At 36.1% G+C, this 14,576-nt stretch overlaps 1 protein-coding gene across 1 annotated transcript in view; it reads left to right on the top strand.

Moving 5' to 3' along the window:
* Positions 1 to 14,576, top strand: part of LOC134746660 (synaptotagmin-15-like) — a 71,990-nt gene that overhangs the window by 10,424 nt on the left and 46,990 nt on the right. Inside the window, exons 2-4 of the mRNA XM_063681163.1 lie at positions 7,260 to 7,424; positions 8,138 to 8,332; positions 13,122 to 13,284. Of these exons, the coding sequence (XP_063537233.1) occupies positions 7,280 to 7,424; positions 8,138 to 8,332; positions 13,122 to 13,284 (503 nt within the window). The 5' untranslated portion in view covers positions 7,260 to 7,279. The remainder of the gene's footprint in view (positions 1 to 7,259; positions 7,425 to 8,137; positions 8,333 to 13,121; positions 13,285 to 14,576) is intronic.

Here is a 14,576-nt window from a genome sequence, read left to right on the forward strand (position 1 = left end):
CAAAAAAAAGATCTCAAATCAAGTGCTTTTTTCATATTGCTAACGCAGTTCTCGGTTGGATAGATAAATAGAATACTCTAGACTTATATTGGCCGGGATATAGACCGTGGTTACCTTTTACCGTGATACAAAAGGTAATCACGGTCTATATACCGGTCAATATAAGTCTAGTGAAACTAACCGTGAATCATTCAAAACTAAATAGAATACTCTTTATTATGCACGTCAATAAAAGAAACAATACAGATCAAATAAGCGAAATAAATGTTTTAAATTGTATACATACGCTCTTGTTTTCCTAATATTAAAGTATGAAGTACGAAATTATGGTAAGAAAATAATTTTTAATACAGTTGCTCAAAAAGTGCTACTTTACGTAGCTGTTTAGCGTACGGAAAGTAGGTATTCGCGAACTAGTGCTTTTTACTTTTCCAATTATTTTAAATTTATACTTTATACTTGTTCCATTTCATGACTACTTATTGATGAGTGTTAATATTAGTTTCCTTTAAACGTCGTAACCAACATAAAAACCTACTGTTAATGTGAGAATACGAAAAATATACATATTTTATTTTATTACTTACCTCTTCATCATTATAATACGTTTATTTTTTAATATTGAAAATTGAAAAACCGTTCTTAATATGTTGTCTGAATGGAACGGATTAGCTATGGCAGGTAGAGGTAGGAATAGCTGCCGAAACGCCTGTCAAAGAAGAGGCGTTTTTTTCTCTGCAAGCTTTTTCCAAAGGCAACATTCGATAGTGTGTTGTGTTCCGTACATTACACATTTTTTTAACAATGTACTTTTATATATGAAACGTGAGAGGAAAGGTCTTTAAAAAACCCGGGTCGGATTAAAAACTAAGTAATTAAGTCCGACTCACGCTTGACTGCACATTTCTAATAGGTTTTCTTGTCATCTAACTAACTATTTTGTGTATTTTGTCATAATTTTAGATCGGAAATAACGGGGGGGGGGGGATGCTCATCTTTTTCTATTTTCTTAAGACTATTTATTTTTAAAATTTGATATGTAAACACGATATAGTTTGAAAAACTATTTTGTAATCTTCTCATTTACCCCCCAAAAGTGGTTTCCATGTTTAAAATTTATTTGTTTACGTTACATGCCCGTCTTTGGGTCGCAAACTTACATATGTGTACCAAATTTCAACTTAATTGGTCCAGTAATTTTGGAGAAAATGGGCTGTGACAGACGGACAGACAGACAGACGCACGAGTGATCCAATAAGGGTTCCGTTTTTCCTTTTGAGGTACGGAACCCTAAAAATGAACCCTAAAAAACTGTTCTATGATTATTTTAAAGTAACTGAACAAGACTTTATTTCGCGTCAGCAGATTTTCAAGGTTTGAGTGAAAAAGGTTTTGCAAACTTTTTCCAGTTCCACAAACAAATTGAACTGGAGGGCGTGTTAGCCAACTCGCAAAATGAAACCTCCCTCAATCCTCTCAGGGATAGGATCTTCCAGAAATAGAACTTCTTTATGTATTTGGGAAAACTCAAACTCATTTAGGAAGCAAATGAGCTAAGAAAGTGGCCTTTTCGGCAAGTGTAGATACTAAATACGTGTTGTTATCGGGGAAGATTAACCTTATCGTCATTTCTGCTAGGTTTTAGGCTGCTTTTTCATGAAGCTAGGCTGCGCTATGTTTACATATTTATGGGTGCAGTTTTTTTTATATAGCACGATAAGCAAACATGCGTACCGCCCGCCTGACGGTATGGTGTAGGTGTCGGTTTTTTCCCAACTAGGCTGCACTCAGCAGTAGACGATGTTGACACTGTCAGTCAGAGACGTTTCTAAGCGGACAAGGTGTACAAAATGTGATCTGTGCATACTTTATCGAGCGTGTGCAGATTATTTGACCACTACACACTTAAATAGTTCTCATCTTCCTCGCGTTTTCCCGGCTTTTGCCACGGCTCATGAGAGCCTGGGGTCCGCTTGACAACTAATCCCGAGAATTGGCGTAGGCACTAGTTATTACGAAAGCGACTACAATCTGACCTTCCAAGCCAGAGGGTAGACTAGACCTTATTGGGATTTATCCGGTTTCTTCACGATGTTGTCCTTCACCTGAAAAGCGATGATCACATTATGATCGTGACCTCCGGATTGAAAGTCGCACGCTCTTACCGCTAGGCCACCAGTGCTTCTCACATTTATATAAATAGTTCTAACTTTAGAAATAAAGAACTTGAGTCAGTTTATTATGTTGTAAAAATAAATAATATTAACCTTATCATAAAGTTTTTCTTAACCGCTGATTGAAGTCATAGACATAATGTTGAAAATCCATGTGCGCATTAAAATATATGTCTCCATGAGCGTTTATATTATCGTTTACAGTGTCACGTATTCCTCCCAACAAATTTCTCCTAAAAATACTCTTTTATCCATTTATCATTACCTCCATACACTCCTCAGGTGTCAACCTCACCCGGACAGGGAAACTCCGACTAATATTGCATGTAACTCCTCTGGAGTTGCAGGCGTACATAGGCTATGGAGACTACTTAACATCAGGCGGGCCGTATGCTTGTTTGCCACCGACGTAGTATTAAAAAAATGGGTTATGTATATGAGTTTTAATTGTCGAGGGGTTTGCTTTGGATAATAAGTAGGTCACGTCACAGTATATATATGTACTGCCTCATCGTTTAAATTGTGGGTTTAAGCAGGAAAATAAGCAACCAGGTGGTTGTAAAATACCCGCAAATATTTTTAAGCCAAAACTGGAAACAAATACCTATGGTTTTGCCTAATTGTGGTACCTACCTATTTTCGATTCGATTTTGTATCGAGCAGCATTGTTACACGATTAGGTGCACTAGTGGCTCTGTGAGCTGTAGACCTCGCGAGCATAGCAAATGTATAGCTCCGCCGTTTAGAAAAATGACAAATAAAAACATATTTTTTAGGGCTAGTTAAATAAAAGCTTGTAAAAATAAAACGAATACGCTTAGCCTGCGCTTAATCTATCAACAATATGAAATTTTAAATATTTTTTTTAAAAGATTGTTCGAAATTTTAGTGTTAATTATGGTCCCAGTATACTACTACTACACACACACACACACACACACACACACACACACACAGCATACTACTATATTACTGGGGATCGAACGGTCCCTATTACAAAGCGATTGTTTGCAAACTGCGCCATGATATAGCCTTTAGCTAAGCTGACGAGATTTGGCTACTAAAGGGGCCCACTGATTATCAGTCCGCCGGACGATATCGGCCTGTCAGTTGTTCGGAACTGTCAAATTTTTGTTTCAACTGACAGGCCGATATCGTCCGGCGGACTGATAGTGAGTGGGCCCCTTTATTCTCGAGTAAAAACTTAATATGTATGTTAACTACTATGTATCTCGAGTGAAAACTCAATAGCGCCTAAACCAGCGATACAAATTTTCTGCATTTTTTGCCATTTACTCTGTAAACATGTCTCAAAAAGAAAAAAAACTTATGATATATATCGATACGACTATTTGTAAAGGGGCGAGCTATCACGATTCCGCCGTTTTGAAAATTTTCCAAAAACCGGACAAAAAAATTATATGTATTCATAGAATCTGGTCACAAAATTTCACGACAATTGGTTGATAATTATTGCGACCTGCAGAGGAGAACATCCAACATACGAAAGCAAAATGCCTGATACAAAACGTGAACCTTCGCTACGGACGCTTCGGTCAATAAAGTTTTCTCGATAGGTACATATTATAATTATAATATATGTACATATTACATAATACATATTACATATTATATTATAATTAGTACATATTTACTCTATTTACTTGCCTTGCGTTTGGTCAGAATTCTCAAATAAGTTTCGGAACAAAAAGGTCATTTTTATTGTGATAGATATACTTCGATAAAACACCTTAGGCTATAAAGCGTATGTAATAAATATATGTATTGACTATATTTATTATTGAACATGGCACATAGCTTAGAATATAAAATAGTTTTGCGTTAAATAAATAGTACGAACGATACTTCGATATCAACCGCAAGAAGCACATAACAATAAAACTTCTGACCGAATGGGTTCTACTAAAACTAATGCGTATTTACCGACTCGACCGAGTTGAACTGATGGGGTATAAGTTCACAATTATTACTGTAAATACGATTCCATACGATTCCACTTCATATACAATATATACATATACATATATATACCGATAGATAAAAGTGAAACAGAAAACCCTTAAGAGGTTGATTAGGTACCTACTAGGTAGGTTGAAAATAAACTTATTTTCAGACAAGAAACTACTAGAATTATTTTCATTGTATGTAGGGAATCTTGAAAGACTTTTCTTAAGTGGAAGACGCGTGCTACTGGCACCGTTGTTGGTAGCAGGCGTCATGCTTGCACGCAGGAGTCAGGACTGAACACTCAAGTACATTTTTGTAATTTTGATTGATGTGGCAAATATTAAATGATATGATATGATTTTAGTGCACTTACATGGGTAGTGACGAATCTGTACGTAAGTTTACTTTTGATAACGATGTTATTCAACTGTCGAATGTACGATGCAGCATTCGGCACTGTGAAGTTGTGAACATTTTATCAGACGCAAACTGAAAAAGTTAATTCGAAGAACAAATTAAATTTCTATGAAAATATTTTAATTTGTGTTATTCCAAGTAGACACACTACATACTTTATTAAACTATAAACCGAAATAAATGTCATATACGGAGGAAAAAATGACCAAGGACTCCAGTGTCCAGAGCTGGAATCGAAGCAGCGTCCTTCGTTTACGCGACAGATGCCTAGACCGCTCGGCCATCCGGTCACCAGCCAGCCAGCCAGCGGTTCCAGCTCTGGACACTGGAGGCCTCGGTCATTTTTTCCTTCGTATATGACAATTGTTTCGTTATATAGCACTTATATCGTATTGTATTTCCGTGCTACTTCGAAAATAAAAAATTGACTGAAAAATAGACTGCTCGACATATACATGCATGATATAACGTTATTTTTCACAAGCTAAATTTACCTAATTAGTTAAGTAAGGTATTCATGTTATATCATAGGGATGCTGCATACTCACTGTAATATGACAGTACATAGGTACTTACTTTGTAACTCCCGAAATCCTTTGACCTTAGTACTCGTACCTACGCGATGAAAAATAGACAGACATAATCAGAAAAAAATATCTCTTAACAAATGAGAGAACCCAACTAAGAGACTACATAATCCCGAAAAAACTTAATAAACAATAGAACATTCATTTCCATTACGCGGGTTAAAAATTATAGTGTTTCACTTTTCAGCTGCCTTTTCTGCCATATTTATAAAGTTAATTTACTTGAGACGTGAAACAGGAAACTGGTAACAAGGAAAAATAGAAGTTATTACAGAAGCTTGTTTGCAAAATAACCGCATATAACCTTAAAAAAAGTTGACAGACGGGCTTAGGATGAATGGACTAATTTCAAACATCGTTGGTGACGGTATAAAAAACATACTGCTATGTAGGTCGTTTTCTAGTTATGCATCCTCCCCGTCTATACAACTTGTAGGATCTATTCTACATACAGGGTGGCCAAAAATAAGTGCATTCCTGTTGCCAGGGAGGTTTTGGGATTATACTGAGCAACTTTTACTACCAACCACCAACCACGAATTCGCGAAACCCATAGAAAATGGACCAGCCAAAATGTATGAAACAGCCAAATTTTTTTTCGTGATTTCGGGGTTGGTCCCATAGTAAGTTGCTCAGTATAATCCCAAAACCTCCCTGGCAACGGGAATGCACTTATTTTTTAGCCACCGTGTATATTTAAATATTACACTAGGAAAAAAGACGAACACTGATTATGACAAAAACAAGGTTATTATTTTTCACAATACAAGACAGTCTGGGAATGACAATTGAGTATCTCGGAAAATTGCTACTGCGCCCACTTTTTTCCGATGGTCTTTGTTTTTTTTTCCTTGAAGATTATAGCAACAATTTTTATTTTTAAGACACAATGTCAGGGGTGCATATTATTCGCTTTTTATTCTCCAGAATTGTATAGAAAATTTAGAAAAAGAAATATTACTTCGATAAATTAATCTTGAAGGGAAATGTATACACTGTAAAAGCGGAGGCGATTTAGCGACAACATGCGGTACATCTAACATTGTGCTCTATATTCAATGAGTAAAACTGACATTCGATTATCAGTTTTTAACAGTCAGCTCCGATAAGAGTTAGAATAGATAACTATTAATTAAATTTAGAGGAACGCAAAAAAAGGTTTAATTATTTTAATTTTAAAATTAGTAATTAAACTTTTTTTTTGCGTTCCTCTAAATTTGTCCATAAGTGTATAATCCTATAGCAAATTTATTATACAAACAATGGATTTAGATCAATATATCTGTCTGAAGGTAGGTAACACGTATACCATGGAGACTATATAAAGGAGCCAAATCTCTATGTATGAAAAGTGTCCATCAAAAAACAGTAATTAGGCGGCGCCACCATACACCGAAATACTACCAAAAACAACCTACGTAATTTGGTCGGGTTATTTGTTGCCCTATATGGTTTATGTTATACTCATGTCCCAGAGCCTAACTAGCGCCACCGGAGAGATTAGGAACTATTATTTAAAGCTTAACGCGGACACTTTTACAACAATTCTGCCATAAGAGATTGCGATCCTTTCTATACCATCCATAACGTATACACTAGGTAGTTACTACTTGAAGGTAATTTCAGCATTTTTTGTGCCGTTTATGCCCTGAGGCATTGCTAATTAATCTTTAAAAGGAAAAACGAAACAACAAACTGGTATTAAATTACATTTACATGTGGAACTTTTTTTTGGGTTCCGTACCCAAAGGGTAAAAAAGGGACACTATTACTAAGACTCCGCTGTCCGTCCGTCTGTCTGTCTGTCCGTCTGTCATCAAGCTGTATCTCATGAACCGTGATAGCTAGACAGTTGAAATTTTAACAGATGATGTATTTCTGTAGCCGCTAAAACAACGTGATTTTTTTGCTGTTTTTTGCGTAATGGTACGAAACCCTTCGTGCGCGAGTCCGACTCGCGCTTGGCCGGTTTTTTTTACATAAGGGTGAAAATATTAACTTATTTAATTAACACACTTTAGACTCAAAGGTGGCCAACATATTCCTCCACAATTGTTGTCTTAAAAAGACACATTAATTATAATATTTAAAGACTTCCGTATATTGTTGACAGGTATCATCAGATGATAAGAGATGTTAAGCCTGCCACCGTCAGGCTGGAATGGTGGTGAGGTGCGGGCGGTGAACACGAAGAAGATATACTCTAGGAGGCCCTGGTATGCGCCGCCTGTCGACCCTCAAGAATCATTAACAGACCAGGAGGAGTATAACAACAGAGGTACGACAAAAAGATATACTAAGTTCTTGTTCTACCTTAAAACACATGTTCTTTAAGATTTTCACACATTAGGTCAACTTTCATCAGACCATTTCATCACTTTATGCAGACAAATTTTCAATCGATGCACTATAAAGGTGATCTTGTTACAAAACTCGAAATGAAGTTAAATTACTAGGAACAAGTTTACAGTCGAGAAAAAGTTTAGAAAATTTGATTGCAAGAAACTGAAAATTGGAACGACTTTACAAAGCAACGATTGAACAAAACGCTCGTATATTCAAGGAAAACCGTTATTGTAGTTGTGATTAAAAAATATAAACCTATTTATTTTATGGGCAGAAGTTCCTTCGCTTTTTATAAGCTTTTTATGATGAGAAAACTTTTATTAACAACCTTTAAAGCGTAGGTAGTCGTAGGCAATTCATTCTAACCCAACAATATAAAATATAAATACTTACCCAAGCATACTTAGCTATTTTTCTAAATCTAAAAACCAAGCATTTGCATGAACAGTGCTATTTGATTAATTAAACTACCTATACTGATGAAAACCAGAATAGAAATCTTCCACGACACGTATTTTACGTCTTGGGGCTAATTGTAATTATTTGAGATGCACATAGCCATAGCCGTAAATAATTTTAAAGGCATTTGAAACTGTTTTGAGAAGTCTGTTTATTTTCTATTAAAGATCATTTAATTTTTGATAGAGTACGAGTCGGAAAACGCGGGAGAGCGCGCCGAGCCCGAGGTGTACTATGACCCGAGCCCGCCTGAGTACGACGACCCAGTGACGTCGCGAGTGTACCAGAGCCTGCCGTCCGCGCCCAACCCGGTGTCGCAGTCTACGCCCACCGCCAGTTCCGTCACCGGCTTCTCTATCGCTAATGCTGTCAATTTGAGAGGTAATAATACTATTTTTTTACAAGGAAGCATAAGGTTGTATTCGGTTACGTGGTAGGGCGTTTTAGGTACTTTAGTTAAACTGTCGTTATTCATTTGCACCCGAAGTCACAGGCTACGTCGTCCACCACCAGCTCCGTCACCGGCTCTTCTGTCACTAGTTCTAATGATCTTAATTTGAAAGGTAATTTTATTTTGTGGAACGAAAAGTTGATTTATTGCGACGTTCTTTTTTTAAAGAGTGTAAATAAACACTAATTTTGTTTATTTATTCGCAAATAAAGTAAACCTAGCCAATAAATTGCTACTACATTCAACATCGTTCAATATTTGTGTTTCTACAGAACAAACACATTCAAACGCTTAATAGATTAAGCAACAAGAGGGATATGCTTGGAACACAATTTTCGACTCGGTAGCTTTGTTTGGACTAGTTAGGAGGTAAACATAACACAAGTCCCCGGCCGTAGCCCTAGAGCCGGGAGGGGGAGGGGTTAGAAGGTCCCATTTTTCGGTTTTTAGCGACATTTTTCGGTTTTACACAAAACGAAAGCTGATTTAATTTACTACAAGTTTAATTTAGTCATGTTTTTCGATATCTTGAATAGTTTTCGAGATATCCTCTCTTGAAAGTTTATTTGTGGCTCTCAATTTTATCTAGATGTCTACATCAGTGAAGGTCGTGTTTGGTATCGTTTTCGTATAAAGGATGACTCACGTTAGACCGGGCCGTATCCGGACCGGAGCTTCCGGCGCTTACTTTTCTATGACATGACAGGTGATCACGTGATGCCCTCCATAGAAAACGAAGCGCCGGAAGCTCCGGCCCGGTCTAACGTGAGTCATCCTTAAATCGGGAGTGCCAAATTCATTTATCGCATCACATTGACACCATTCCGAAATAAAAACGTATAAACTAAACAAATATTTTTTTTAAACTCCTCTTCACGCTTCAACCGCTGAACCGATTTAGTTGAAATTTGGTATAGAGATATTTTGAGTCCCGAGAGAAGATAGTTTCTTATCTCAAAAATTGCTAGGAGGATATAACCATTACGGAGTAGCCATTAACAGGCGTTACCCTCTGTCGAAAATAGTCGGCCAATGGTCATACACAATGTATGGACTGACGTTTATCTGACATGGCTATTTTGACGGACGTTCCCCTCCCCCGCAAAAATCGGCACTTTTTTGTACAGAAAATTACAGACGTGGCGTCTCCGTTTGGTTATATCCTCCTAGTTTAAATGTGTGAAATGGGGTGTGGGGTTAATACTGTTCAAGTTTAGGTTTGAAGTCATGTTTGGTATCATTTTCAACTAAATCAAACATGTGATCTATAATAGATTTTCGTATAAAATAAAACTATGAAACGGATTATATCGCGTATATTGAATTTATAATACACTCCGACGTTTCGAACCCTTTACAGCGTTCGTGGTCAACGGGTGACTGAGGAAAAGCAGCTACAAAGTGCAAAAATACCCACATACAAAACTAGTAACAGCATAGCATAGCATAGTAACTATCGCGGTAACCGTGATTTTTCTCATGACCCAGAGCAATCATTTTGTCTTTAAATTTGGAACCTATTTACTATTAATCAAAAAGTTCGAAATAAAGAATACTATACAAAAGGCTAGACTAGAAACTATTTTAACGTTTTAAGGGGATCCCATGCCCCAATGACCTACGATCTGAATCCCTTAATTTTCTAATGTTTTTTTTGTAGCTTAATATGGGTATATTTACTTCAAAATTCATTGTTTTCGAGATATTTGGCATTTCTTGCCATAACTTTTGTGTTAATTAATTTAAAATTAAATCCTTACTTACAAATTTTTAGAGACGTCAAAGACGAACCCAAATATATATTTCGTATATGTATAGGTAATCTTTCACAGCAATCGAGATATGAAAAAAGTGTTATTTTTGGCCAATGTTTAAAAAAAAACATAAATAAATAAGTATTAATTTCTTTCAAAATCCGGTAGACAAAAATGGGGATAAAAGATTGAAGAACCGACAGCCGTTGGTTTAATAATTCTATATGTAATGCAAAAGTAAGAGGTACGATTCAAAATTTGTCAAAAATCGAACCTCGGGTAGCCCCTTAATTTGTAAATATGAAATCGGGTGCCGGTCGTGTTAGTCTTTCAAAGAAAACGCCAATCTTGGCTTGATCTAATTTAACAAAATTAATATATTAAATTTCAAGAAACCGTTCAAGTTTTTGCCTCGTTTTTGATTACATTTCATTAAGTACGTGTATTGAACAGGGCCGTGAAGTAATAACAAGGTTAATAAATATGTAAACGAAATAGGTAACATAAAATTGTAACAAGTTGTAGAGAAAATTTGCGTTTGCCCTCGTTAAATTATTATAAACCTATAAAACCTTCGTACTCGTATTTAATGATGTTCATAAAAATGTTCATGAGGCCATATCATATTTCTAACGCCATAACGGCGCTGTAAATGTTCGCCTGAAATGCTTTAGGTCGTTCTCGACTCTTAAAGTAGATGCGCTTTAAATGTTGCTGATAGTATTCTTTCAATTTTATGATAATTTTAAGGGCCATTAGGACGAATGGCCGATTTGATTTGTTAAGACTTTCATCTTGCTTTGCTACGACCTTGTATGGTATCGTATCATTAGGCATCTCACGCGCACCATAAATGCGATCGAAATGCCTAATGAGACAACTGAAAAAATTGCATTTCGCGAGCACCAATCGCTATTTCTATATGTATTTAACAAAATGCTAAAACAGTATCCGTCTCATATAAGGGATGTCAAAATTATTGTTTTAGAATAGAACAGAATAGAATACATTTATTAACGTCACATGATGGTAGGTTACAAATTGATGTATAAGAACAATTCCAGCAAATGTTTGTAGATTGCTCAATTAATCTTTTTTAACGAAAATAAAGGCTGAAACATCTATCATTAGTACAATTTTCTCACATCACAAAAGTTACGACCAAGGGACTCCCTGAACTCTCGACATTGAGGCCGTCTTGTCAAGTCCTTGGAAGCTGTGCGATAAGAGACGAAAGTTTGAGGGCGGCCGGGGATGGAGGATAACGACGGTTATGGGAATAGTTATGTACTAGATGATGAACATTCCTTTGTTCCCGGAAATACTAGTTACTCAAATGAGTAACTATTAAGTTGTTATTATAAAGATTGGTAAAAAAATATCGGAAAATGTTGTTCTCTCTGACTTTACATCTGTTGAAAACTGCGTAGGTAAAAATGTAAGCCTCACGTCGCATGTCTATAAACGATAATGAATTTACGTCAAAATATAGAAGTTGGTACCTAGGCACGTTACATATACGTTATTTCTACATGACCATTACTCTTTTTTCAAGTTTTTCAAGCCATGGCAACATGCAGACGTAAGAAAAACTAGATCAAAAACATTCCCCTTTTTAATAATTTTAGAATATGCTTATTGTTTCTTTTGATAGAAAATGAATTTTGAACGAAATAATATTCGTACCTACCTATCTGGCAGTTACTGCTAATTTAAATATTTAATTTAGTATTCTTGGAACTGAATGCTATTTAATGTAACGTAATTAATTTAGAGTATAAGTACACATTGACTTTCTAAATGCTACAGTATTTTTTTAGTTGGGAACATTCGTAGGACCCTTTACTTAACACTACATGGGAATAGAAAGTGTCAAAAACAACATGTTCCGCAGATATGCTTTTAGGCCGAACAACAATCGTTAAGCGGCTTACAGGCGTCGGAGTGCTTTTATGAGACGTGTGATGATTTCATTGAATTTTAGGGGTCTTCTTTGGGTCGCTAAGTGCTAAGTGACGATACTTATTATACTAAGGCCCCAAAAGGCACATTCAGCTTGACTGTAATTTATTACTAAGCTTCAAATTTCATGTATTTCAGCGGTTTCCCAAATAGACCAATCTAGGCCGAGAATTTATTACGCTGCGGCTACTTTCTGAATTAAACCTCATGCATAAAATTAACTTGAGCGATTGCAATTATTTTGAGATTGGTTGTTAACATATGTCTACATATCTAATGTTGCTCAGTACATGTCTAAAGTTTGAGCTGTTTTGAGGCAAGGTAGGTTTTTAGGTCTATTTGTGGCAATTCGATTTGACTTTCTTGCGTAAACTTTAGTGAAGTCGCTAGTAAAATTTCAGATGTAGCCCAGACGGCAAAATTAAAGGTGTGTATCATATAGTATACGATTTTTCTGTATCGTAGCCACATTTGAGATAAGGGATGCGCCCCAGTGGACACTTAGATAGCGTAATTCGCCCTTAGCGTGACACACAAAAATGTTAAAAGCATAAGTACCTAATTTGTATCGGTTTTCATTTTAAGAAATGATTTTACTTAGATAAGTACGTCAAATCAATTAATAACTTACACACTAGAGATAATTTATCCTTTCAAAGTTCGTTGTTTAGCAATAAGTTCAGAAATAAGCAAGGAACTGTAAGTAATTATTTTAGAAAAAATATTGTTCGTTACGTGTCACTATTCTATTGTTTTGCATGCAAAGTGAATATTGATTTTTATTTATTAAAAATACATAAGTAAGTCAGTTAATTATAATAAATTTATGTATGTATATACAGGGTACGTGTTTACTAGTTAGGCCATGTTAAATTTAGTTGATTACATTTAACTAAGTATGTAGGTAAAGTAAGTATGTAGGAAAGATCCCATACTTCAAACAAAATACTACCCCTAATAACTTGACATATTTTTTTAGTTACTAAACTAGTTTTGTCTGCAGAAGCGGCCCTTGTTGCGTTGGGAGGCGCGAGCGCAGCTTTAGTGCTACTGCTCATAATGGCGGGCGTGTTCGTGGCGCGCAGACGCAAGAACAGCCCCTCGCCGACGCCGTCGCCGCCGATCCTGGTCTACCCGCCGCATAACATCGCCGGACCATGCTACATGTACGTATACTTACACATAAATATGCATCACGATAATGATGGCCGACGTTTGTGGCGAGCAAACTTGTTGCTCGCGCCGTTTCCACCGATACCGTGATCTAACCGTCGCATGGCATCGCCAGTGACCGTTTTAAAATGCAGTATTGCGTCAGTACCTCTTTTACTCTTTGCCACATTCATACCTCTACCGCTGCAAAAATAATGTCGTACTTGCCATAAAGCTGAACAGCATAGTGTAAACGACATATTACAATTAGGACAATAGGTAGTCAAGCGTAATACGCGACTACGCCGCCATGACAGCGAACCTATAAAAAAGACAACTGCTTATCAAAATACTAATATGTTGGTATCGGAGTCACGCCACGCACCCACGATCGATGAATGAGTTTTCACGTGTTCGGGACGTAGCTGATGCCCAACGCAGAAGCTATATTCAATTTTGTATCGAAAAAGCAATTGTATCAATTAATAAGAAAGTTTTCTGAAAATTCTTTGTAAAGGTATTTTTACATGTAGGTACAATACAATACAAATATTATTTCTTGCTCACCAATATGAAAAAGAACATTACATACAAATTAAGCAGATCACAAATTAAGAGACATATACACAAACTAAGACAACAAACGTGAGTGAATGATGAGATGAAGGCCGAGAGAGAGGTATGGAAGAAAAAGACATACTGCGCCGACCCCCAAATGAATGGGATAAGGGCAAGCGAATGATGATGATGCACAAATTAAGACATGACATACAAATTAAGAGATCTCTTCCTGCTAACATAAAAAAAAAACAACTAAAGTATATACATATGATGATGAGCATCTTGCTCGCACTGTAGGCTAAAATGCAAACATTACGTCGAAAAGCTCGTAATAAGTTATTACGAGCATTTCGTGACATAACGTGTTGGAGTTTATGTATATACCTCAGTTGAGATAAGTTATATTAGTAAATTAGTACTTTGATAGGTAAACGGGGAAACGAACCTCTATTTTACGGTCGAAGAATTCTAGTCGCAATACTTCATTAAATTTATAACGATCAAAGTTTTAACTGAGAGATAATTTTGCAGTAGCCTACTTTACAGTTCTTTGAAATAAAACAGAGTTCATTGCGTAAAATTACCTATGCATCAAAGAAGTATACATGCATAAATATTCTTTGATGCATTATTTCACGCAATTAACTCTGTTTTATTTTAAAGAACTGTAAAGTATTTTATTCTACTGCAAAAATATTTTTCAGAATAAAGTAACTAGCATGCGATGTAATTTATTAGTTAAATT

This window comes from Cydia strobilella, chromosome 13, assembly GCF_947568885.1.
Source record: "Cydia strobilella chromosome 13, ilCydStro3.1, whole genome shotgun sequence".
Classification (NCBI taxonomy): domain Eukaryota; kingdom Metazoa; phylum Arthropoda; class Insecta; order Lepidoptera; family Tortricidae; genus Cydia; species Cydia strobilella.